Source organism: Prionailurus bengalensis, chromosome A3 (assembly GCF_016509475.1).
Source record: "Prionailurus bengalensis isolate Pbe53 chromosome A3, Fcat_Pben_1.1_paternal_pri, whole genome shotgun sequence".
In the NCBI taxonomy this organism is placed as follows: Eukaryota; Metazoa; Chordata; class Mammalia; order Carnivora; family Felidae; genus Prionailurus; species Prionailurus bengalensis.
The window spans coordinates 139,668,633-139,692,779 of NC_057354.1; the positions used below are offsets into that span (position 1 = coordinate 139,668,633).

At 54.7% G+C, this 24,147-nt stretch overlaps 1 protein-coding gene across 14 annotated transcripts in view; it reads left to right on the forward strand.

The window, feature by feature from the left end:
• Window positions 1–24,147, forward strand: part of MYT1L (myelin transcription factor 1 like) — a 424,454-nt gene that overhangs the window by 354,988 nt on the left and 45,319 nt on the right. For 8 of the 14 annotated variants that reach the window (XM_043604642.1, XM_043604647.1, XM_043604649.1 and 5 more), the window contains exons 16-19: window positions 1,069–1,305; window positions 3,526–3,647; window positions 4,011–4,073; window positions 4,538–4,606. In XM_043604642.1, coding sequence (XP_043460577.1) covers window positions 1,069–1,305; window positions 3,526–3,647; window positions 4,011–4,073; window positions 4,538–4,606 — 491 coding nt within the window. Of the gene's footprint in view, window positions 1–1,068; window positions 1,306–3,525; window positions 3,648–4,010; window positions 4,074–4,537; window positions 4,607–7,374; window positions 7,937–24,147 lie in introns of those variants that run through there. The other 6 variants (XM_043604650.1, XM_043604653.1, XM_043604652.1 and 3 more) reach the window with 3 other exon arrangements.

Here is a 24,147-nt window from a genome sequence, read left to right on the forward strand (position 1 = left end):
GGAGAGAGCTGCCAGACGCTGGGGTAGGCAGCAGCTTTCACGCCAGCCTGAAACCCGAATTTTGCTCAAGAGAGTGTAACTCTCCGGGAACGGAAGCGGAGGGTGGTTGGCGGTATTTCTCTCTCTGCCCTTCATGTGTCCTTCCTTGCCTCCCTCCTCCGGAGAGGCAAGGTCTGAAGTCTTCTTCGTCTGTTTTAAAGCATCATTTAAAAAAAAAAAAAAAACCCTCACCCTGTACTTCTCTATTTTTTTAAGACAGTTGTCTCAATTTCGGGCTTGCTGAAACGCAGAGTAGGTGAGACTGGAATCATTGGACTAGAGGTCATTTGAGCTGTGATTGCACACCTCCCTCCCTTAAGGTGGAAAAGGCTGTTCATCGCAGCCTTTCTTGTTGGAAAGTAAATTCTGGCTCCTTCTCCCTCGCCCTCCATGCCTCTGACTGGTCTGTTCTCCTCCTCTCCCGGTCTTGAAGTATTTGCATCAGTGAAACTGAAGGCGAATTTTTAAGCGTAAACACACATCTATCTCTGATCTCTTAGACGGTATTTGAGCTGGAATAGAGTGGAGATTAGGCATGATTGTCTTCTGGCCAGGCTTATTTCTTTTTTTTTTTTTTTAATTTTTTTTTCAACGTTTGTTTATTTTTGGGACAGAGAGAGACAGAGCATGAACGGGGGAGGGGCAGAGAGAGAGGGAGACACAGAATCGGAAACAGGCTCCAGGCTCTGAGCCATCAGCCCAGAGCCCCGGCCAGGCTTATTTCTAAAAGCAGAGGGGAACTGCAGAAAAGAGAAGCTAAAGAGAAGTGGTGAGTGGTAGACAAATAAATAAGAGCTAGATGGACAGATCGCAGGTCACCAACAGGCGAATAGATGCACGCACCTGCCATCCAATGTCGCGGCTAAGTGCGGGACAGCAGACATGTCCCCAGGGCACCGCTTCGCTCACCTCGGGAGCCCATGCGCGGGAGACCCCGGGAGGAATCCGCGTCTGGATTCTGCACTGGCCAAAGGCAGGGCTGGGGCTGGCGGTGGAGCTGCACGGTCACCATGTCTCTCTGTCCGGCAGAACCCCGACATGGAGGTGGACGAGAACGGGACTCTGGACCTCAGCATGAACAAGCCACGGCCGCGGGAGAGCTGCTGCCCGGTCCTGACACCCCTGGAGCCCATGTCCCCCCAGCAGCAGGCCGTGATGGGCGGCCGGTGTTTCCAGCTGGGCGAGGACGACTGCTGGGAGCTGCCCGTGGACTACACCAAGCTGAAGCCCCGCAGGGCGGACGGGGGCGACACCAGCGAGGCCCCCGTACGTCCCCCTCACCTGCCGGCCGGCTCGGGGCGCGGGGTCGGGCGTCAGCGGGCACCCGCGGGATGACCTCAGCTGACTAGGGCTGACCACACACTTCGTGGGCCAGGGAGAGATTTGTCACTAACACCGATTCGGTGAAACAAACCACGGGTTCTTTTCGAGCGTGAATTTTATTTTCCAACAAGTGCGTTTAGTTACAAACGATTTCTCCGAGAAAAGACGTCAACAGCCAGCCAGCCCGTCCCTTTTTCTGGGTGACATGTTGCTATGATGCATGGTTTTCCCTGCAGATAGAGAACCCTAAGGAGAGTGTTAAGTATTTAAATGGTTAACTGTGTGCTGTTAATTAGCTAGCTCTTTGAAGCGAAGGCTCGTGCCTATTCCCAGAGAAACCTAAAATATTCAGAAGAGTATATTCCAGCCCTGAGAAGTCGCTTTAGTATAATCGCCTAAATCTTCTTTGGCTGCAGTATTGCTAAAACAGCTCTGTCAGGAACATACTTCTGAATACGATGACCGGAAATTGTAGCTTTCCTGTGGAGACTTTCCTAAGCCAAATGGCACAAAGTGCAGAAGCAGTTACCAGTAATTTATATGGAATGTATTTTCAGCATCCCCAGACCCCAAAAATAACCTCTCAGGCTTTTCTCAACCCGAGGACACACTTTGCAAAAGGGAAACGGCCTGAAACGAAGCCCAGGTGCTCACCTCTCAGTGGTCGGGGCCCTGGAGCCGGGCGCTGAGACGCTGCTGCGTGGGCCCTCGGGGGCAGGTGCGTGCCCGGCGGGGCGGCTCGCGCGGCCCAGGTGCGAGCCGCCGCTCCGACGGCTCTCCGCAAAACCAACACTGAGCGCTATTGCGTTTCTCGCCTCTTTTCCTAGAAGCACGAATCCTCTTTGGATTCTTTCTGTTAGCAGAAGCAGGTACTGATGTGGGTCTTTCATGAGAGCAAAGTGGTGTGACGTGCGCTTTCGCCAAGTGGGGGAGACCTGTAGTCACAACGTTCACACTCAAGTTCCCCAAGTCGTGAAAATAGCCTTGAAGCTGAGAAAAGAAGCGAAGAAAAGGTCGTTCTTTATTGTCCCGGCTTTGTCTCCAGTGTTCAGTTCTGAAAATTATGACATCTTCTTTAGTCACTGGAAAATGAAAACCCTTTTTGAATACAAGAGGGAGACCACCATCAAAGCAATAGCTTCTTAGGGAAACAAGGTAGTGCAGAAAAAAAGGGAACATTAGCTATTTGTAAGAATTGGCAGAAAAGGCACCCGGTTATAAGGCCATTTCATCTCAAAGCCTATCGTCTTTATTCTTCAAAAATGATTAAATTTGATTAAATTGAAGCCACGCGTTGCCAAAGAATAGAGTCTGAGTGGCAAAAGCTAAATTCCAAAGTATTCTTTTCTCTCCTACGGTGTTAAATCATTACCGCCAAATAAGGCGTGATGGTTGAGTCTCCGAATTTATTTTAATTAAAATTAAGCCCTCCTAAACCGACAGAAGTGTTTTCATCAAACAGACCGTCCCAGAAGGAAAAAGTACTCGCGAGCATTCACAAGACACGTTTGCTGAGTACTGCCATCTATAGGCATTTCTTAGTTAGCGCAAGGGGACCCGCTGACCCAGGAGGAGACACTTTCTGTTGAAAAAGAAAATTTTGCATAAGAGTAACTGAGAACCACAACATTAATCTCAGCTGGTCTTCCCTCGCCTTGGGACTTAACGCACACGCGCAGAATGCTCACCGATGGTCGGAATAACTCTCGTTCCGGAACACGTGTAGGGTCAGTGTTTAAGCTTCGCAGGTCAGTGTCGGACACGGGTGCCGGACAGCAACAGGTGCTTGTGGGGCATCGAGTGAGAAAGGCCAACGAAGAAACAGGGTCTCTGGTTTCCGAACCATGTGTCTGTCCCTCTTATTAGTACCCCAACAGAAATATCGAGTGAGGCCCTGCCCCCCGACAGGTGACCGTGAATTTAGAAGTTTAGAGCGGTAGGTGAGCGGCTACGGTCCGCTCCGAAAGCGATAGTCTTTGAACAGAGCCCCGCTCCGCGCTTGCGGCAGGGGCCTCACCCGGACAAAGGCGTGGAATCCCTTTAAAGGGACAGCGGTGGGAGGGGAGGAAAACGCAGCGGCGGCCGGCGCCCCGGCGGGACGCGTCTGCGGTCGGTCTGTCACACTGTCGTCCGTGCGGCCCTGAAGCTGTGTTTTGCCCGCAGCCGGAAGACTTGGACCCATTCCAGGAGGCTCTGGAGGAGAGAAGGTACCCGGGAGAGGTGACCATCCCCAGCCCCAAGCCCAAGTACCCCCAGTGCAAGGAGAGCAAAAAGGACTTAATAACGTAAGCATAACTCCAGGCGAGATGCCTGCTCTTCTCGACTGTCCCTTTCTTTGGCTTATTTTTAAAAACCGATCTGTACATGCCTTGCCGTTTGAGCATGCGACGTTCGCAGCATATAAATGTCTCAAACTGCCAGTTCAGTGGAGCGAGAAGCCGCGTGGCTTGCTTGCTCCCAGGACGCTCTGTGTGATGGAGACGCCTTCTGCCATTTGGTCCGTGCCGTTTTTTGCAGCTTCCCTCAGGGCGCTTAACCCCCTCACAGACATTGCAGCTAAACTGGAAACAATGAAACTTTCTTAAAGTTTTTTTTTTTTTTTAAACCTACTTACTATTTTGGCTGTTTTTGTTTTTGTTTGGTGGCAGATGTCCAACACCAAGGTGTGATGGGAGTGGTCATGTGACTGGTAATTACGCCTCACATAGAAGGTGTGACTTCATTTTTTCTCATGGTGGATTCTGTCTTTTCAATTTATTGTTTTCAGCTTACCTCAACAATGCTGTCAAAGTAAAAACGTCGAATTACGTGTCAACCCTCTAAGTGCTCTATGTTGACCTATAAAATCGTGCTTGATTTACGTGTTGTATAGTGTCTTTTACATTCGGATAAACCACCTCGATTTGGAAAATTCTTTACAAACATTTAAACCAAAGAGCGCAAACATTTCGTATTCTTTTTCAAAAATCGTTTATTAACAGACCTGTTTTCTTCAATGAAGACGTAAACATACGCCAAGTTAATTATACCAAAAAAAAAAAAAAATTCAATATACAGCACTTGCCCCATCGCTTTTCTGCATTAAACTTTTTAGTTTCAACTTTATGTTGTGTTTGTCCGGGAGCGTAAGCTGGCGGGAGCCACTACTCACCTGACTCTCTGGCCTGTCTTACAGTCTGTCCGGCTGCCCCCTCGCTGACAAAAGCATTCGAAGCATGCTGGCTACCAGCTCACAAGAACTCAAGTAAGATTTAACGAAAATCATTCTTTTAAAAATCTCTGCACCTAGTAGTCACGAAATGGGTGTGTCACATGTAAAGGAAAGTGTCTTTAAGAAAATCACCTGCGCCCGCAGTGCCCGGACAGCACGCACGACCGGGTCCTCGGGATTTCGGTCACCTTTCCGCACAGTCTCTCTGCCTCTTGCTTCTCATTTGTCTCTAGCTCTCTCATGCCATAGCCTTTCTGTCCTGAATTTTCTCAGGCATAAGTAGTTTCTCTCCTGATAGGCATGCACACGGAAAGGAAGTTTGACAGAGGTACTCAAGCTTTTAGGAAATGATTATAACCTAAAAAATGAAAAACTGGTTTTTTAGCAGTCACTAGTTAATACGATCATTTAAAATATGGGCATTTAAATAGCACTGATGACAAGAACTCACCATGACAGTAGCCAATTCCCTAGGCATGCGGTGGTCATAGTTCCAAAGACTCTAGGACAGCGTCACCTCACCGATGGGTCCAGCCAGGAGCTCGCCAGCACTCAGGCACACACCCCTCCAGCCGCTCGCTCTCCCTCTCCCCTGTGCCTGTAACTCTTTCTATATCTTAAGCATAAATCTGATCACTTACATTTATTTCCCCAGACTAAGGTTTCTCTTCTTTGAAAATGCAGAACCACATTCAGTTCCGACACAAGTTTTGGAAGGAGTCAGTACAAGTCATAGAGAGTGCGTGAAAGTCTCCGGCGCTCTGATCGGAGGAGACACGATTCCTCTTCCAAGGATTCCACCCCACACCTGTCCCACTGTGCTACACCAGGGCTGTCTCAGAGTGCAGGGCTCTGTTTCACATCATGTCATTTTTTGCAGGATCCCTGTCCAAGGCCCTAGCGCCATAGATCACCTGCTCATGTTCAGTGACCTCCTGAACTAGCCCTTCCGTCACGAGACTCTTGGCGTGTTCTTCATGGCGTGTAAACACCCGGAGGGCATCCTCTTACTTAACGGCTTTAAAGTCTAGTGTCATCCACGCAGTGCCTAATGGACAAATAGCTTTTAGAACCTCAGAACGGACAGGTGCAAGAACACCTCAACCCACTTTGTTAAGACATCCTTTCTCACAGCTTAAAGCCGTATTTCCCTCATGATCAAAACGTGACTAACTGCACATGGAACGTGGCCAACCCATCAGACCATGGCACCTTTCCTTTGAATTTCTTGATGAGGAATGCTTTGCAAAGTCTGGCATACATATATGCAGTTCCAGCAGGCCAGCCGTAAACAAGAAATAGCCTCTGCACGGCTTGTATCTAGGACTGCTTCTAAGTGGTTAGTGTCTCCACACCCCCAGAGGCCAGAGTAGTTTTCTGAGGGACCTAGGTGTTGTGGGTGTTCATCCCTTGACTTTGGGCTCGGTTTACGCTGCCCCGAAGCTCCGAGCATAGCCGCCACTTCTCTGGCTTCCGTCCGCACTGTCTTCTTCTCTTTCGTCTCGGAAGGTGGGTGAGGGTCCTCGCCATCCGCATCTTCAGAGGCAGGCGGTCCGCCCTCCTCGTCCTCCAGGGCAGTGTTGGAGTGGTCCGTTCCCTCCACGCTGCCTGTTCCTGGATGAGAACTGATCTTCAGGGAGTGATGGCCTTTTCCTAATTGTGGTTCATCTGAAAGCCACGCTCGTTTGTCAGCGTGTCTTTGCAACAACTAAGTGCCATTTTGAGCGATCCTTTCTGGGAAATCTAAACTAGACCAGTTTTCTAAAATGGCCCATTTTTATCGGTGGATCTTCAAAACTACGGGTTCCTGCTATAAAAACTCCAATATTTCAGCGACTGAGTTTTACTTGATGATAAGTCTTTCCCACCTGAGGAAACGATAGAATACAATATCTGTTGTCCTGTAACGTCTTGTTCGATGATACCCCTCCACTGGTTACCTTTAGTCTGAGTCACGAGGGCCTTGGGGATGGCTTTTCCCTGCATAGGAGCGTAGGTTGATTCCTTAAAGATCTACAGCAGCTTTCTCTAGAACAATTCACGCACCTGCCCCCCTCAACAGATCACATCCATCTTCAAATCTTCAAAAGGTTTGGTCAGTCTGTGCTGCGGCAGCCGCTTACGTGACAGAGTGAGATCACACCGTTCATTGTAGGCGCACAATTCTACTTCTTCATAGAGACCTTAGACGGGAGGTCCCAGTACCCTCCCAAAGATCCTCTGGTGTGGAACTTTCTGGAAATGTTCCTCTTGTCACACTTGACACTGAATTTTGGTTGTTGGCCATTAACAGGACGTTTCTGATCATGGAAAGATGAGTTGTGCCAGATAAACTCTTGGTCTTGGATCTTCAAGCGTCTTAAACTTCCTGAGACAACACTTTGCTCCGCTCTTACCCAGGGCAACACATTGGGGATATTCTTTAAAGGAAGTGGGTAATTTTATGTCTAATTATGTGCAATATGTAAACTGAAAATGTATTAAAACGTAACCTGTACGTGAATACCATTCGCACTCTTCAAGGGCTGCTCGCCCTGGTCCCCGGCCCGTGCAGTGTAGACAGCACAGCGTAGGGGCTCAGGAGGGAAGCAGGGGTGAGCCCAGGAAAGCCCGCGTGCCACGTGCACACACTTTTGGGCCGATGTGCCGTGTGTCACACACACATCCTGCGAACCTGCCTCACCGGCCGTGACACTCACTGGGACCCCAGGCTGAAAGTAGGGGGGAGGATAGATAGAATTGTTCAAATCAAAGAGACTTTTTGGTGAGGACTCTGCCTAACGCGAGTTCTCATTCTGAAGGGAAGTCCCCTCTCTAAAGATTTCATGGCCAAGAGGACCCGAAGGGACCAACGGGGAAGAGCTTGGAAGCCGCCTCACATCGCTCTCGGCCTCTTTCCTGCGAAGCCGCGTCCTCCCGCCGGGAGCCGTCCGCTTCCAGATGCGCGATCACTGTAGACACGGGCGGCATGTAGGTGCCGTAGCCGTCTGAGCCTCCAATTCGAGCCAAATCAAAACCGATTTCAATCAGAGGCAATTAGCTCTAAAAACGGGCCCCCAAATTGGCTTCCATTTATACTTTGGTTGGCCAAATTTAGATACCTCTTCATTATTTGGATCTTTCTCTTAGCAGCCCCCGTCCCTGCTGCTCGTGAGCGTGGTGGGAGAGGGGGTTGTGGGGGCCGCTCACCCGTCCTTCTTGATGCTGGAGCTTCTGGTTCAGCACCATGGGGTGGGGGCCCTGCGTTTTCCTGCATTTCCTGGCGTCTCTGGGCATCTGTCCTAGGTACACAGGAATTGTAACCCCTACATATGCCACAATTTATTTAAATCAAAGAATTAAAAGTTTGAATTTTGGCCACGATATTATTTTGCTTTGCAAGCTGCTTGTTTCTAGAATGTTCTAGGGCTGGTTTTTTTTAGGCAGCAGGAGGATTATTTACTGGGGTCTGATGCAGGCGGCTCGTCCTGAGGCTTCTGTTGTCCGGCATGCACTTTCCCTGGGCACCAGTTCCCGTACGTAATCCTCAGTTCTGTAATGGTTTGTCTTCACGGTTTACAAAAGGGAATGCACAGGGCTTGGTGAATCACAGCTGCCCTCCACGCGGGCCTGGCTTCTCCCACGGAGGGGCGGCCCCTGCTGTGTGAGTCCAGCTTCTTGGCGGTGGCAGGGTCGGGCAGGGCTGTAGCCCCACCAGGCCCCTGGTGCGAGAGCAGAGCTCTGCCCACTGGGGTTGAGAGGAGCTTGGGAGCCCCCCCTCCCCACCGCACCTACAAGAGCACAGCTGATGGGTTGGCGTGTCCCCCGCCCAGGGTGCCTGACGGTTCACAGAGGGCCCCTGCACACACTGTCCCCGGAGAGAAGAGCTGGAGGGGTTCGGCCCATTTTCCGGGTATGGACACTGAGGGATGGGTGTTTTGGTGCCTAGGCCTAGACCCACGGGCTGTAGGGGGCAGTGACAGCGCTCAGACCGAGTGGGTTTTGCACACGGCGCTGGCCCTCCTCAGATCAGGGGCAATGCAGTGGGAGTGGACGGCTCTGTCCCACCGGCAGCCCCACACGCACAGCAGCCACTCCCCCCAGCCCCCCAGGGCTGCGCTGGAGACCAGCCAGGACTGCTGACCTGTGCACACGCAGCACACACAGCTGGGGATGTGTCCCGGGCACACACGCCCCTAGCTCGGGTTTTGTCCGGGGCACGTGCCCACCGCTCCCCCTGCAGAACGTACCTCAGGCCTCAGGGCACGACAACTGTACAAGGTCTAGGACGTCCGCTTCCCAGCGGGTTCCGAAAATACCCTAAGACACACGTTTGGCTGCACGTAGATTTTCTTATGTTATCGTAAGTAGGACTGATTTAAAATAAGTTAAATTTAGGAATTATAGGTAAGCACATTGTAGCAAACCGAAAATGAGAATGTTTGAGGATGACTCCAGGCATACACAAGCACACACACACAGATGAATACACAGACAGGTGAGCACACACGGATGTACACACAGATGTACACAGATGAACACACAGACAGGTGAACACACATGGGTGAACACACAGATGTACACACGATGTACACACACAGAAGAGCACACACAGATGAGCATGCACACGGATGAGCACACGGGTGAACACACATGGATGTACAGACAGATGAACACACAGACAGGTGAACACACACATGATGAACACATAGATGTACACACAGATATGCACACAGATGAACACACACGGATGAGCACACGTGGGTAAACACACATGGATGTACACACGGATGTACACAGATGAACACATAGACAGGTGAACACACACGGATGAACACACGGATGAACAGGGATGAGCGCACAGCAGGTGAACACACACGGGCGAACACTCAGATGTACACATGGATGAACATAGGTGAACACACAGACTTATATGCAGATGTACACACGGATGAACACAGATGAGCACACAGACAGGTGGACACACATGGATGAACACACAGATGTACACATGGATGTACACACAGATGAGCACACACAGATGAGTGCACGGTGAACACACATGGATGTACACACGATGTATGCACAGATGAACACACAGACGGGTGAACACACACATGATGAACACACAGATGTACACACGGATATGCACACAGATGAACACACACGGATGAGCACACACACAGGTGAGCACACACGGGTGAACACACACGGGTGAGCACACACATGATGAACACACCGATGTACACGCTGGTATGCACACAGATGAACACACACGGATGAGCACACACACGGGTGAGCACACACGGGTGAACACACACAGATGAGCACACACACGGGTGAACACACACGGGTGAACACACACGGGTGAGCACACACATAACTGAGCATGCACGGGTGAGCACGCACCGGATGAGCACACACACAGGTGAGCACACACATGATGAACACACAGATGTACACGTTGATATGCACACAGATGAACACACACGGGTGAGCACACACACGGATGAACACACACGGGTGAGCACACACACATAACAGGTAAAGCAAAGCTGTGTGCTCCTCAGCTCACGGCTCACGGAGACTCTCGCTTACGGGGAGGACAACCAGAGTAGCCTCCACTCTCCCGGGAGCACGGACGCCGCCACGGTCAGCACCGCGGGAGGAGGCTCGCTGCCCCGCGTCCTGGGCTCAGTCTCTGCAAGGGAGCCCCCTCCCCACTTCCTTCTCCTGGTGTTCAACGTTACGCCCAGACTGTGCAGTGGGCATCCCAGGTGTTTGGACGTGGGCGTACATCTCGTTAACCTCACCGGAGGTCATCCACACACACACCAACCAAAACAAAACCGGAAGCAAACTTCAGTGTCCCATTCCCTTTAGGAAGTGACCTGTGCTTTCCAGAAGCACACCCGGGGCTCTCCGGCAACATCTGGGATGCAGTTTGGGTGTTTGCGTGGGCCTCACTGTCGTTCGGACTTGGTGCCTCAGTGTCCTCCCCTGTGAAATGGGACCGTGCTGGGAGCAGGCACGTAGAGGACGCTCAGTGAACATTATTATCAATGCACAAAAATCACATAGCTCTTTTTAAAATTTGGATTTTGTGAAAATATTAACCAGAATTGAAAGGAGGTGAATGTACAAGTTAATTGATCATTTACTGAATGACTTTGTATCATGAGAACCTTAAGTCACCCCGTAGTCAGTGAGTCTCTAGGTGTGGAGGACATCACGTGTCCTCCAATTCAAACAGGAAAGCCCCTGCTGGTGACACCGGGCAGGAGGTCCGGGGAGCCCCTCTGGAGCCTGTAGGTATGCGCGCGTCACTTAACGCACATGCCCAGGCTGTCCCCGCGCTCGCCTCTGGCTCACAGCCCGCAGCCCTTCGGAGGGGGGCAGTCTGGACCCTCCAGAGACTTCTGGATGGGAGCACACACCACAGCATGTCCACGAGCCAGGAGCCACACTGCTTCATTCACTTATTTATTTAAACACCTGTAATCGGTAGTCGGAGAACAGATGCAGTGTCTGCCCTCAAGGAACTCACAGTCAGACGTTTTAGACAGACCTCGCTTCCGGATTACTCACTTCTCTTTATAAATACGCAGCATACTTGGTGCACCAGACAAAGGAAACATTATTTTCCTTACAATTTCAAATATTACAGTTTTACAGGTATTCTATATATGCGTACACGTTTGCATAGAAGATATGTCATTAATGTATTCACACACACGTGTGTGTGTGAACCTATAGGCTTTGTCGTCCGCGGTTTCAGGCCAGGATTCAGAGCTAGGCACGCTTCCTGTCACAGAGCACATCAAATTGTCGTTGGGTCTGCTTCATACGCTATGTCTAGTTGACTCTGGCCTCTCGCAATTCCCGGGGGTTTGGTCTCGTATTCCTGTCATGCCTGGCCCCGCTGGGGTGATTCTCAGCGTGGACCTCCCTTCAACATCACGGGAGCCCCACATTGGCGCTGAGCAGGGCGAGAGGCCAGCCTCCTTGGGAAAGACGTGTGGCCAGTAAGGACCGGGTTCGTCGGCCTTTAATTATAAATTTGAGGTTTTATTTCAGTAAACACTTCACTAATTTACAGTTCCCTGGAGCAAAATGAACAAAATTGGAAATACAGTAGATGTTCCTTCTGGGAAATTATTGACAAGGATTTTGGAGGACACTTTTTCCTGACAATTTCAGGAGAGAGAACCATTCTCTTTGGTTTCTTTCTTGATTAGAAAGACGGACCCCGAAGGGCTGAAGTATCTGCAGGTGGACCCAGGAGCAGAACGGCTCACAACCCCACCTGCCCAGGTCTTTATCCCAGAACACGACCTGTGATCTCCCGGGAGTGACCGATCAGGGGAAATCCCACCCGCCTCCTTACGGGGGTGCAGTTCTGCGGCTGCCTGTTTACAGAGAGAGGTACAACCCTGGCCCTGGTGACTGCCATTTGGTGCTCCGCATGGCCAAAGTCTCCAGGCTCCACAGGTGCTCAGTAGTGTCCTCTCCCCGCAGTTAGGAAATAGTGGTGTGTGGTCGGCCTTCCAGTAGAATCCGTGAAGATTTTAATAGCGTAAAGACGTGAGAAATCCCAGTCTCGCCTGATTTTCTTTTTAAGAAAAAAATTTTCAGTGCAAATAGTTTCTAATAACCAAAATGAAAATGTAATTCGGCTTTGTGAGATGAGTCTTTCAGGGCCGTCCAACAGAAGTCTTGGGGAGTTGGAAATGTTCTAGATCTGCTCCGTCCAGATCTAGGTCTGGACGAGGTCAGACAAACCGAGGTCTGCAGCCGCAGCCACACGCACCTCCTGGGCGCCGCACCGCACCCTGGCCGCCAGGGGAATGCACTTTCCAGGGTGTCCATTTTGTCAAAGCTAATTTAAATGTCACACCTATCAAGCGGATGTCCATATAGGACAGTGCCACTGAGAACCCCAGACTCGGTTTGTACTGTTCTTTAAAGATATTTTTCACCATATTCTAATAAACATTCAGGAATATTTTATTCCTACAACTGAAAAGCTTATGACTCTTTTTAGCATCTGGGTACTCAACATTTTTTAGTACTAGGCCATAGACAAATGGAGGGGAGGTCTTTTTATATTTACATACTGGCCTCTTTTTTTAATTTAATGCCATTTGTAGACAGATTAGAATTAAATACGATATAAATTTCACAGTGTAACTTTTCAGACTCGAATACCTGCGTGTTGCCTGGACCTCACTGTTGTGGACCATGAGAGCAGCATTCATTAGAAGTTAGGAGAAAGTCTGTTATGTTATTTAAAAGTATATTCCACTTTATTACTTTCAAACTTGTACGGAAATTCAAATTTCATTAAGCAGATGTTATCAAAGAGAGATCCTTAGGCCACCTTCTTCAGTGACTAAATAAACCTGGCTTATAATTAGCAGATACATTATTAACACTTGGGGCTTTGAGGTTGTTAGAAGACTGTTTGCCATTAGTATCTTAAATATTTCTCTTTCAAGCCTGCTTAGACCATTCATTAGCCCGCTGTTAGAGAGCTTGCTACACAGAGGGGAGCGTCAGTCCTTCCCTTGTTCCAATTACGTTAGCGCCTGCTTCCTGAACGCGTCACTACAATGCCCTTTCCACAACCCGGGTTCACGCAAGTGACTTGTTTCAGCCAAACTTCATTCTCAGGGCCCCCAGAGGGCCCTCCTCTGCTCTCGCGCTCGAGGACGTGGGACCACGAGCCCCGGACGTGTGCCCTTTCTGCTCTGGCTCCCAGGGCAGGTGTGGGAGTGGCTACTTCTCATCTCCTTGGTCCGTGTTCCTTGTTTTCTGCTTCTGTGCTCAAGTCCTGGCGGTGCTTCCCGCGTACGTCCATTCTGTTCAGCTGACAATGTGCGTCACGTGTAAGATCACCCTCTCCCGGGACAGAGGTATCCTCCTACGTCAGACGGGGACATGTGCTCTTAACAAGGCAAGGAAGGCTTTTATGGGGCGCCTGGGGGGTTCAGTCGGTGGAGGGTCTGACTTCAGCTCAGGTCACGATCTCGCGGTCCGTGGGTTCGAGTCCCGCGTCGGGCTCTGTGCCGACGGCTCAGAGCCTGGAGCCTGCTTCAAGTTCTGTGTCTCCCTCTCTCTCTGCCCCTCCCCCGCTCATGCTCGCTCGCTCGCTCTCTCTCAAAAATAAATAAAAACATTAAAAATTTAAAAAAAAAGAAAAAAACAAGACAAGGAAGGTTTTAGACATAAGCCACCGGAAATTGAAAAGGGAGGGAAAGAAACCCTGTACCTTTGTCTCTGTGCTGCATCTGGTAAGGCTTTCTTCAACCACAATCTCTCTGTGATCCTGAAACCTGCTTTTTTGCTCAACACGTTGGTCGGGTAATCTTATTTAACGGCCGCATCGTATCTCTGGGTGGGGAGGCGTTTCTGTGGCTTCCATTCAACACACAAAGCAAGAGCAAACCCCCAGCGCCGGGGGTCCAGATGCCCGAAGCGTGCACCGCCCACGGGGCGCTCTGCCTCTGGGGACTAGGGCAGAGCCCTCACACGGTCAAGGTCAGCGGGGGTGGACTGCAGATGTGAAAGTGCTTTATAAAGTGCGACCATATATTCTGCACGTGTGTAGTTTATTTCATAGAAATGACAACTCAAGTATTCTTGTCTAAGCTTTAGAAAAGACAACAGGCAAAGTCTCACGTTGCTCACGGTGATTTGCTTACAAACGCCTGCTGCGTGAGACCACTGCTCCGGTCCCCGGCGGGTAGCCAGCCACCCCACTCCCTGTCCTTCCCTGCCTCCTGATAGTGGGGGAAACAGCAGGAGCACAATGCCTGCACACTCAGAAGAGGAGCAGCCGGAGGAATGTTCTGGAATGTGAAGCTTGGCTGCAGGGGTCAAGTCCCACAGGGGCTTATAAGGGCTCTGAGTTCCCTTCTGAGTAAGAGGAGCCCCCCACCCCCCACCACCTGCGCACTGGTGACAGGATCTGACGTGTTCCCACAGCCGCACCAGGTGCCACATAGGGGACAGCGTGAAGTGTGGCAGGAGGCGCAGGGAGGGCGGGCACAGGTCTCGGTGACAGTCCCGGCTAGAGGTGGTCAGGAGCAGAGCAGGGGTGAGAAGCAGCCAGTTCTGGGCGTTTTGTGGGCAGAACGGCAGGTTTGCAGGGGGGCTAGGACGTAGGCGTGAGACGCAGCCAGAGGTGCCCAGAGGCTGCCCTCTCCTGCGGCTGCGGCTGCAGGAGGGGCAGGGGACACACGGGGGGCGGGGGGCAGGCGGAGGTCGTGTGGGTGCCCGTGCTGAGGGCTGCACGTCCATGCAGGACTCCAGGCGAGGCCAGAGCAAGCGTGGGGCTCTGGGGGGGACGGTCGGGCGCTTCCACGGCGGGCCGGGTGACGCTCCAGGAGTGAGTGTGGACAAAGAGAGCAGGGCCGTCCTTCTCACCCACCCGAAACCCAGCCGGCCAGGCTCCTGGGCTGCTACCTGCTCCCTCATTGGCAGGAGGGGCCCGGATGAGCTGATCGAGTCCTGGAAGGGAAAACGGTTACAAAGCTGGGAAGTCCTGTCACAGATAATCTCCCTCCAATCGTCCGGCTGACCCCAGAGGACAGCATCCCTCCGTCCCACCGGTAGGACACGGCCCTGAGCACGCGGGAGCGTAAGAGGTTTCCAGGTTACAGACAGTGGTGGCCGCCTGCAGACCTCACCGAGAGTGTGTGCTTAGCAGGGTGAGATTTCAAAACTCAAAACTGTACCGCTGACTAGTGAAGACAGTATGACTTTGTGGGGATCGTTGAGACAGGACTCCAGTGACAAGTTTTCCGTAGCGCGTGATCAAAGAGGCAGGACACGGCTGTGAGGGCAGGCGTCCTCTGGCCGGAGGGAATCCTTGGGCCGGTGGCGCTGAGGCGCAGGGGACGCGTTGGTCGAGAAAGAGTTAAAATGAACGTCTGTGAAGATTGTTCCTGGGCAGCGGGCTTCCACTCGCGCTTCAGGAGACCTGCCCCCAGGCTTCCCCGAGACCCCGCCAGCACAGCCTTCCAGGCGGGGGCAGAAGAGCAGTGAGGCCGGCTGTCCCTGGGGAGCTGGGCCTTTTTGGGAGAAACGCCTTGATGGGAAGGAAACACCACAGATTCGCATAGATTTGCAGACCGTTGCACCTTGAGGCTTAAGAGATCGTTCACTGCATATTTCTTCTTGAAATAAGCATTTACAAACGTATGCACAGTTCATGGCACAAAGAATATGTGACCCTTGTGGCACAGGCACATTCCCTTGCAATGACCTTCCCCGACCTTGTGCCCACGGAAGCCCGGCCACGGAACGAGGTCAGCCCTTCCCAGAGTCCCTGAACGCACGGACAGACCGCTCCACACCCAGGACCCGGCGACGCACCGGCCTCTTACTACGGCGATGACGCCCTACCTCACGCTGTGGGTATTTGGTCACCTGTGTCGTGCATGGGAAGGGAGGCTCCTGGAGGGTGTGACCTGGGCCCCCAATGTGTGGCCGCTCCCCTGCAGCATCCACGGGCGTTTTGCACGTCGCTGGGCAGCCAAGCCGTCAAGTAAATGAGTTCATGAATGAGTCAGAATCATTTGCTTGTACAACGGACCGTGTAAGGAGCCCGGGAATCGAAGGGAGGCTGCTGAGTGGGGTCGGTGCTGGTCGGTGGGGTCAGCAGGCGGCTCGCTCTGAGCTCCAACCTCCCCCTTGCGAAGGGAGGCCCTCTTGCGAGCTGACCGGGGAAGAGTGAGCCTGGAAACTCTGCACCCTGAGTGGAAAGGCAGGAATGGCGTGTGAGCTTCACGAGGTCCGCGGGGAGGGCCGACGAGGCCACCGTCGCGGTGAGCGGCGTCCGTCGTCGGCTGCTCCAGGCTCATGCAGTCTGTCCAGCCTCGCGGAGGTGCACGCAGGTGATACGGCTGCAGCCTCGTCCCCCGACGCAGGACCGACTGGAGACAGAGCAGAGAACGGAGAGGAGGCGTCCCTTCTTGGCCCCACTTGCCAGCTGAGGGTCCCAGGACTCACTGCAGCGAGTACATGGAACATGTCCGTGTGCACCCGCTTACGCACGGTTAGATCTCGTCTTCAGACAAAAACGATCTTACCTGTTGTCAAGCCCTGGGCTGCTCGTGGAGGGAAACAGGCACAGGCCCGGTTATCTGGGGCGTGGGCCTCTCCACTGGGGCCTCTGAGGGCGCGTGTGTGGCTCCTGACGGGTGGCCCAGCCCCCTCTCTGCTTCCTTCTTCCCGGCCTGACAGCCTGTCGCTCCTCCTGGTCCCGAGAGCACATCCCGTGGCCCCAGCCCCTGGGCCGCCACGGGCCACCCTCTCCCATGCCCGAGACGCTGACTTAGATTGAGGGTAGGAGACAGTGTCCCAGTTTCCAGTAGGGCGTTTTTAGGCCAGATAGCATTGAGTACACACTCCCCTCCAAAGTGTATTCGTTCCCGAGGAAGTATGTATATTGATGTATACGTGTTGGATTTCCTGTGTTTGCTCGTTCTCAGTTAAACGTGTGATGTGTCAGCTCAGTTTTCCTGGCCCAGCGAGGCCCCACGTGTGCACTTAGGGCCCCTCGAAACCCGCTGAACGGGCGTGTGGACGTGGGCAGCCCTGTCCACGCCCGGCGCCCACTCCCACGCCACACCGAGCGCCGAGTGCACTCACCTGAGCCGTTCCTTTCCGTCGCCGTGATTAATTCTGGCTCTTCAGAGGGGTGCTCAGCCTTTCTCAGTCACACCTCCCTCACTGTCAGAATAATCCCACGGCGACGGGAAGCCTGGCTTCTCCCTGAGGTATTTCTGCACTTCTCCTTTTCATGTCCTGACAGCAATTTCTGCCATTGAAAACGCCCGTCTCTGGCTTCTAAGCCCCAGGGATACCAACTGGAGGGAGTTTCTAGGCCAAGTAGAAATAATTAAATTGGGGTTAATGTTTCACTCCAGGTAGTTTAGATCTATTTGTTTTCCTTACAAAATTATTTTTTAAATCGGGGTATTTTAGTGCATTCACAGAGACTCCTCAAAGGCCCAGAGACGTTGAAATGTCCCCGGGTCTCGAAGAACGGGCCGCGGGAGACCGTGAGCGTCGGGGGCTGCGCGTCCTGGACGTCCGGAGGGGGGTGGTTGGTCCGGCCCAGCGCTGCGGGGGCGGGGGCGGGGGCGGCCAGCAGGCTTAGCGGTGTGGACCTCCGCCCGGGCCTCCTGGCTCCCGACGCCCTCCACCCCCACACTGGGCCGCCTTCCGCAGACGCTGCTCACCTCTCTGATCCCATCCACAAAGTGGGGCGGTTCCGGCACCCCCCTGGCAGTTCGTTACCGGGACTGAGGAGTTTGTGTTTGTCAAGTGCTCGGAAAAGCACCTGGTGCCCAGAGAAGTCGACGTGATAATCCCTGTTAATGAAAGAGCACGGTCTGAGGCAAGACGGGGGCAGGAGCCAGCCCGCGGCAGCCAGGTGGGTCGGGCCACGGGCTCGGGCAGGAATGAGGCCGACTGAGCGGGGGAGGGGGCCCTGGAACAAAAAGACACAGGCAATCAACGCCCGAAGTCTGACCCGATTCCAGCGACGGGCGAGCGAAAGAAAACTTCTTACATTTCAAACTCCAACAACCGAGATCAAAATATTTCAAAGATGAAAGGATTCCATTTTCCTAATATGTCTTTTCTCGTTCTTGTCTGATCTGGTAGAGTTTTAAACACTTTTATCAGACTTGCAAATCAGGCTTAAAACCATCAACTGGAGGTGTCCGTCAGCCTGTCAGACTCCCCAGCAGCCCCGGTCCCTCGGCGACCCCCCCTCGGCTCCCGCCTCCCGCACAAAACCGTTTTCCCAACTGGCATATTTTGATCGTCCCATTCTCCGTCGATTCTTTACTTTTCGAACTATCTCGGATTCTTGCTTCAGTTCTCTTGCCTTATTTGGATGACATGCATTTTAAGATGAGAACCGCTTAGAAGCAGGCGTTTGTTATTCAGTGCACAGCCTTACGGGTCAGAGGGCGCAGACGACCTAGAGAAACACGCTTCTCTTTCCTGCGGTCGTAGATCTAGGCCAGACCCCGAGCCCACTGCACCGCAGGTTAGATTTCCGCTTTCCCGGCCACACGCTAGTTACCTCTGCGCCAGGCAGAGCCGGGAAAGACGGTCTCGGCATGAGCCCAAAGCCTCCCTCTGGCCGAGCCGCGTCCCGCCGGGCACCGCTGAGCAGGCTTCCCCCTGACCCTGACCCCGACCCTGACCCCGACCCTGACACAGCCAGGTGCGCCCTCAGGCGGGCGGCCATGTGGCTGGGCCCGTGCGGCGCGGGAAGAGGGGCTCCACCTTGGGTCAGACGGGATCGTCTCAGACCCACTCCCTGTCCTCGCTGAGTGGCCCCCAGCAAGTCAACCAAAGTTCTGAACTTCATGTTTCTTAGTTGGAAAAATCAGGATCAGGTGCCCAGAGACTTTCTGGAATCACAGCTTCACTCTAAGTCGCCCGGGGCCTGGCCTCAGCCCCTCCCGGCCGCCCTCACGCAGACACCTGCGGATTTCCAACTCACTAAGGGTTAAAGGGTAAACACAGAGCAGGACTCAGTTCCGCCCCCGAAGTCAGCTGATTCTCAGTTCGTCCAAATCCTGGCTTTCTGCTGAGGTTCAGTGACACACTGTGGGGAATGAGCCAGGCCTGGAGGTGGCTGAGATGCTGGGAGAGCCCGTCTGCGGTGGCCCCCACAGTGGCCCTCTCTGATGTCCACCCCCTCTCATGGTCCGCCAGAGGAGACTTTGCGATGCCTTCAAAATACGCAACGTGCCCCTTCCAGTGGCCAAGGGCTGAAGCCAGGGAGAGACTGCTGGCCAGTGGAGAAGGGCTGACAGCCTGAAACCCGCCATGGGTGGGGGTTTCTGCTCCCACGCGGGGACCACACACTGACCGTGTGCGACCTCTGAACGTGAGTTCTGCACTTGGACCACAGCTGCGGAGCTGTTTCCCACGCGGGCAAGACTCGGTCCTGTCTTCTAACTAGAGGAGAAGTCAGTACTGACCAACACATCCACTGTGCTGAGCCCTAAGGGAAAAAACCCTCCTTCCAGATCCTGCCCAGAACATTGGCACTCACGGTGGATAGGACCCGCCGACCTTGTCTAGCGTTTGAGCTCTGCTGGTGCCCTGGTCCAGGAGAAAGGAACACACTTTCATCTTCTTCTGAAACGTGTGCTTTGGTCCAGAGACAACTGAGGAGACGACCAGAGACCAGAGACCGAGGCACGGTTTCGGCAGGACGCGGCGCCTCCACGCGCACCCACGCCTGGAGCCCCTGGGAGGGCCATCTCAGACCTCCGGGTGCGGGTTGTCGTGACCTCTCCACACCCCCCGAGAGCAGGGAGCAGCCAGAGAGGGACCAGTCCCCGCCAGCAAGCACAAGAGCCCTGTCACGCTTCCTCCCACTGGCGGGAAGGGGCAAAGAGCCTGATGAGCCCCGGGAGTCACGCACCTTCCCGGCAAAGTAGCGGGTCTGCGGTGGAGCAGGGAGCGAGGTCGGCGGACACCCGCGGAACATACTCGGATCTCTACTGGGTAACCCCATGAGCGCCGCAGGGGCTGACCTACTCGTGCAGAACGAGAACCCTCCGTGTTTCCGTACTTGGCCTGAGAAAATGTGACGTGAGGGCTCCACCCTTCGAGAAGCCAATTGGACATTCAACGGATGACGTTTCTTTATGTTTAACGGACTTTAAATGTAAAGAGCTGATTAGGCCAATGGCTCCTTTCCTGACAAGAGAAATGAAAACCCTTGTGCAGTGATGGGCAAACCCAGGCTCCCCGCTTTCACAGACTGGTTCACGTTCAGGTTTGGCCTCTTACGCACTGGGCTCGAGATGCCCAGCGTGATGCCCTTGCCACCAGGCTGCACCACCTTCCCTGGACCCTGCTTCTAGGATCACACGTTTTAGTCCCTCACGGGCTCACACACAGAACTAGCGAGGCTCCTGCTTCGTGTTTGGTAGCGTGTGCTCAGGGACTGTGGCAGCATGCGACCCTGATCTACGGTTTAGGACAGCGAAATGCACGTGACCCGAGTCTCCCTGGCGGCCCCGGGGGCATCCTGGCTGCAGGGGAGCCTCCTGAGGCCCCGAGAGCCATGGTTCACCAAGCACTGAGGCTGGCGTGTGTATCCACAGGGCTCTTCATCCGGGTGAGAGACCCTTAGTGCCCGCTGAAAGGCCTGCCCTGCCCCCCCACCGCCCTCCGTGCCCTGCTGCTCAGAATGTCCTGCGCATTATAGAACCTGCAGCAAGGCAGGGGGGCGGGGAGGGGGGTGGGGGAAACGGTGGGTTGCCATGGCAACTCACTCCTCACCCAGCCCCACCCCCACCCCATGACAGGTCTGCCTGGAGTGGGGGTGAGGAATGTCCTCCCCACCCCTCACGGGCCTCTGAGGAGCCCCCTCGCGGGACATTGACACTGGCCCTGTCTTCTGAGCCAAAGGACGGCCCCCAGAGACCTTCCCGCACAAGGGCTGCTGACACAGGAAGACTGGAAATCACCAAAGCCCCTTGACCCCTAAGAGATTTCCCAGCTATAAAAGTTGTCTTTGTTTTTCTTTCTCTTTTCCCTCCCTTCCTTTTCCAGAAAATCTTTCCTAGTCCTTTTTTTTAGTTTTTTTTTTTAACGTTTATTTATTTTTGAGACAGAGAGAGACAGCATGTGAGCAGGGAAAGGGCAGAGAGAGAGGGAGACACAGAATCTGAAGCAGTTCCAGGCTCCGAGCTGTCAGCACGGAGCCTGACGTGGGGTTCGAGCCCACGAACTGTGAGATCATGGCCTGAGCCCAAGTGGGACGCCTACCCGACCGACCGAGCCCCCCAGGCTCCTCCTATTCCTTTTTTATAGCTTACATAACAGAAATCATTTTTAAATGTGAATCTTTTCCTAAGAAACACCCTTTTGGTGTTAGGCAACTGAAGTCTCCGTCAAAGTTCGCTGTGGAACAACCATATCTTAAAATTCCTTCCTTCAAACTTGGACCCAAGGCTGCTTTCGCTCACACGGAGATGGACGGCGTTGACGCGCCCGCTTCCACAAGCAGCAGACCCCGTAGCTCTGCCTGGGCGCGGGTGTGTTTCTCGGCAGAAATAGCTGCACCTGAAATGAGCACGGAACCTCCAGACTCCACCGCCCGCGCCCTCGTGCAGCAGCGACACCACCCAGGACCGCGACTGTCACCTGCATCGCCCAACGTCCCCTGCTGCTTCCTCCCCGCGGGCAGATCCAGATGCGCCCGAGGACCGGATGCTTGTCTGGACGTGGCGGCTGGGAGTCGGGAAGGCCCGACTCGCTCACACCGGCTCCAGGGACGGAGGAAACCACACAGTGTCCACGGGGGCACCCACGTCACCATCGCCAAGGCAGGGTGCCCTCGCACATGGCGTGTGTGTGGCTGGCCAGGGTCACGGCAGGCCATCCCTTCCGACCAGAGCCCCCGGCCCGGACGAGAGCCCCCTCCCTGTTCGGACGGCACCCGGCTGGGGTGCGAGGGCTCCCTTCCTCTGCTCCCGCTGGGACCCGGCACTGTAAGGCCCTCCCCTCCCGTCCCCTCGGACCCGCCGCCACCTGCTGCCACGTGGGTCTGCACTGTCCTCTCGTCGTGGGCCCTCACTCTGCACGTCTTCCGACCTTCCCTCCCCGCTCTGAAGGAGCCCTCTTCTCTAGGCATCACCAAGGACCTCCTCCTGTGCCCCTCCCCTCCCACCGCCCCTCTGGGGACCCGGTCACCCCCCAACCCGCCCCTCCCCTCCCACCGCCCCTCTGGGGACCCCAGTCACTCCACAAGCATTGGCTTTGCTCCCGCACCTGCCCCACGTTCCCGCGAGCATGCCCCTGTCTCTGACGCACACATCAGGCCGACAGTGGGTGGGAATCAAGCCTCTTTGCCACTTCCTGCTGTGAGCACAGTATGAGCATCTCCGGGCCTGTGTCGTCTGTGACACGGACTAATGGGGCAGGACCCAGAGCACAGGGTGTTCGTGAAGAGCAGGCCCACAATCAGAATGTCCACGGCGACCTTCCGGGCCCACAGCGTGGGCCCACAGCGTGATTGCCGAGGACCCGAGCGCCTGGAGTATCACCGGTCGGTAGGAGAGGCTGTCCTCATCGACCCTCCCTGGAGAGCCACAGAGCACACACTGGGCCCCCGGGAATTGAGATGGGCACAGGGCGGTCACCTGTTTCTCCACCAAGTGGGGGACGGACGGTCAGCAGCCCCCAGGACATGAGGATCTTTGTAGCCCGGCGGGTCATAGAGCTCTCAGTTCCCGGCTTCAGCTCTCACGCCCCCCAGGGAGCCGAGCACTCGCGGGCAGGTTTGGGGGCCTGAGATAGGCAAGGCCCCTCCACCTCCAAGTCGACTTCCCAGCAGGAGTGGGGCTGCACGCACTCACCTTCTGGGCAGAGTCCCCTTCGACACCCCCCAGCCCCCCACACCCAGACAGCACGGTCCCCCCTGGGCAACCCGCTGACACCCCCTCGGGGTCCTCAGGCCGGCCTCCCCTGAGAGCAGCTGGGGACAACACCCTGGGGACAGCGGGCCACGCCCAATACCTAGGACGCAGTGACCCTAGCTGCCAACGTCCTGCTGAGAACAAGGAGGACATTTAAGACAGGCCACACTCAGGGCCACACGCCGGAGCTCTGAGGCATCTGCACCTGCTCTGTGACCCTCAGGACCTAGTTTGCAAACGGGAAGACCAAACGGCACAAGGACCACACCAGACAGAGAGGACGAAACCACCAGACGCTGGGCCCCAGTGGGGTGTGCCCTGGGCTGGCCGTGTCACCGCTCGGGCTCCGCCCTCCTTCTCCAGAGCCTGTGCTCAGAGTGACAAACCACCCGGAAGGCACCCCAGCTCCTGGGCACGGCAGGCAGGAGAGGAAGGTTCTGGGAGGTCAGAGGGGACGGCAGGCACACAGCCAGGCACAGTGCTCGGCTCACGTGAGGCCCGGGGAGGCTGGACACACAGGAGGAAAAGCCGGAGGCCAGAGGGCCTGCTCGAGGGAGGAGCCCCTCGCGGGCAGGAAGGCCACGTGACAACGTGGGGGCCCTGAGGCAGAGCTTTCCAGGAGGGAGGCCCAGGCGTCCAGTCACCTGCAGAGACGTGGGGGCCGCAGAGAGGAAGGCGCGGCCTGTCCCCCAGAGGGAGGACGCCTCGGGCTGTGCACGGAGCCCAGGCCCTCAGCCCCGGGAGGCCTCTGGGGTGGTCACAGCAGGCGCCAGTCCATCCCGCCCTAGGGACTGCCACGCTCCCAGGGGGCCCCACCTTGCTGTTGAGCACCGCGGGTTGGGGGCAGGACCCCCCAGGAGCATGGCCCCGGGCTCTTAGGCACATTCGGGCAAGTGTCCCTCCTCCCTTCCCGTTGTGAGGACGGTGACTTCGGTTCCTGCCGTCTTGTCTTCTCCAAGCTAACGCCTCCGAATGCCGTATTGACTTTTCTCTCAGGTGACCTGGTCGCCTGCCGGTCCCTGCCGGAAGGCAGCTCCTGTCCCTGCAGAGTCAGGGCACGGCACAGGCTCGCGGCGGGCAGGTGTCCAGGGAGGCCGTCTGCCCAGCAGCGTCTTCCGCGTCCGT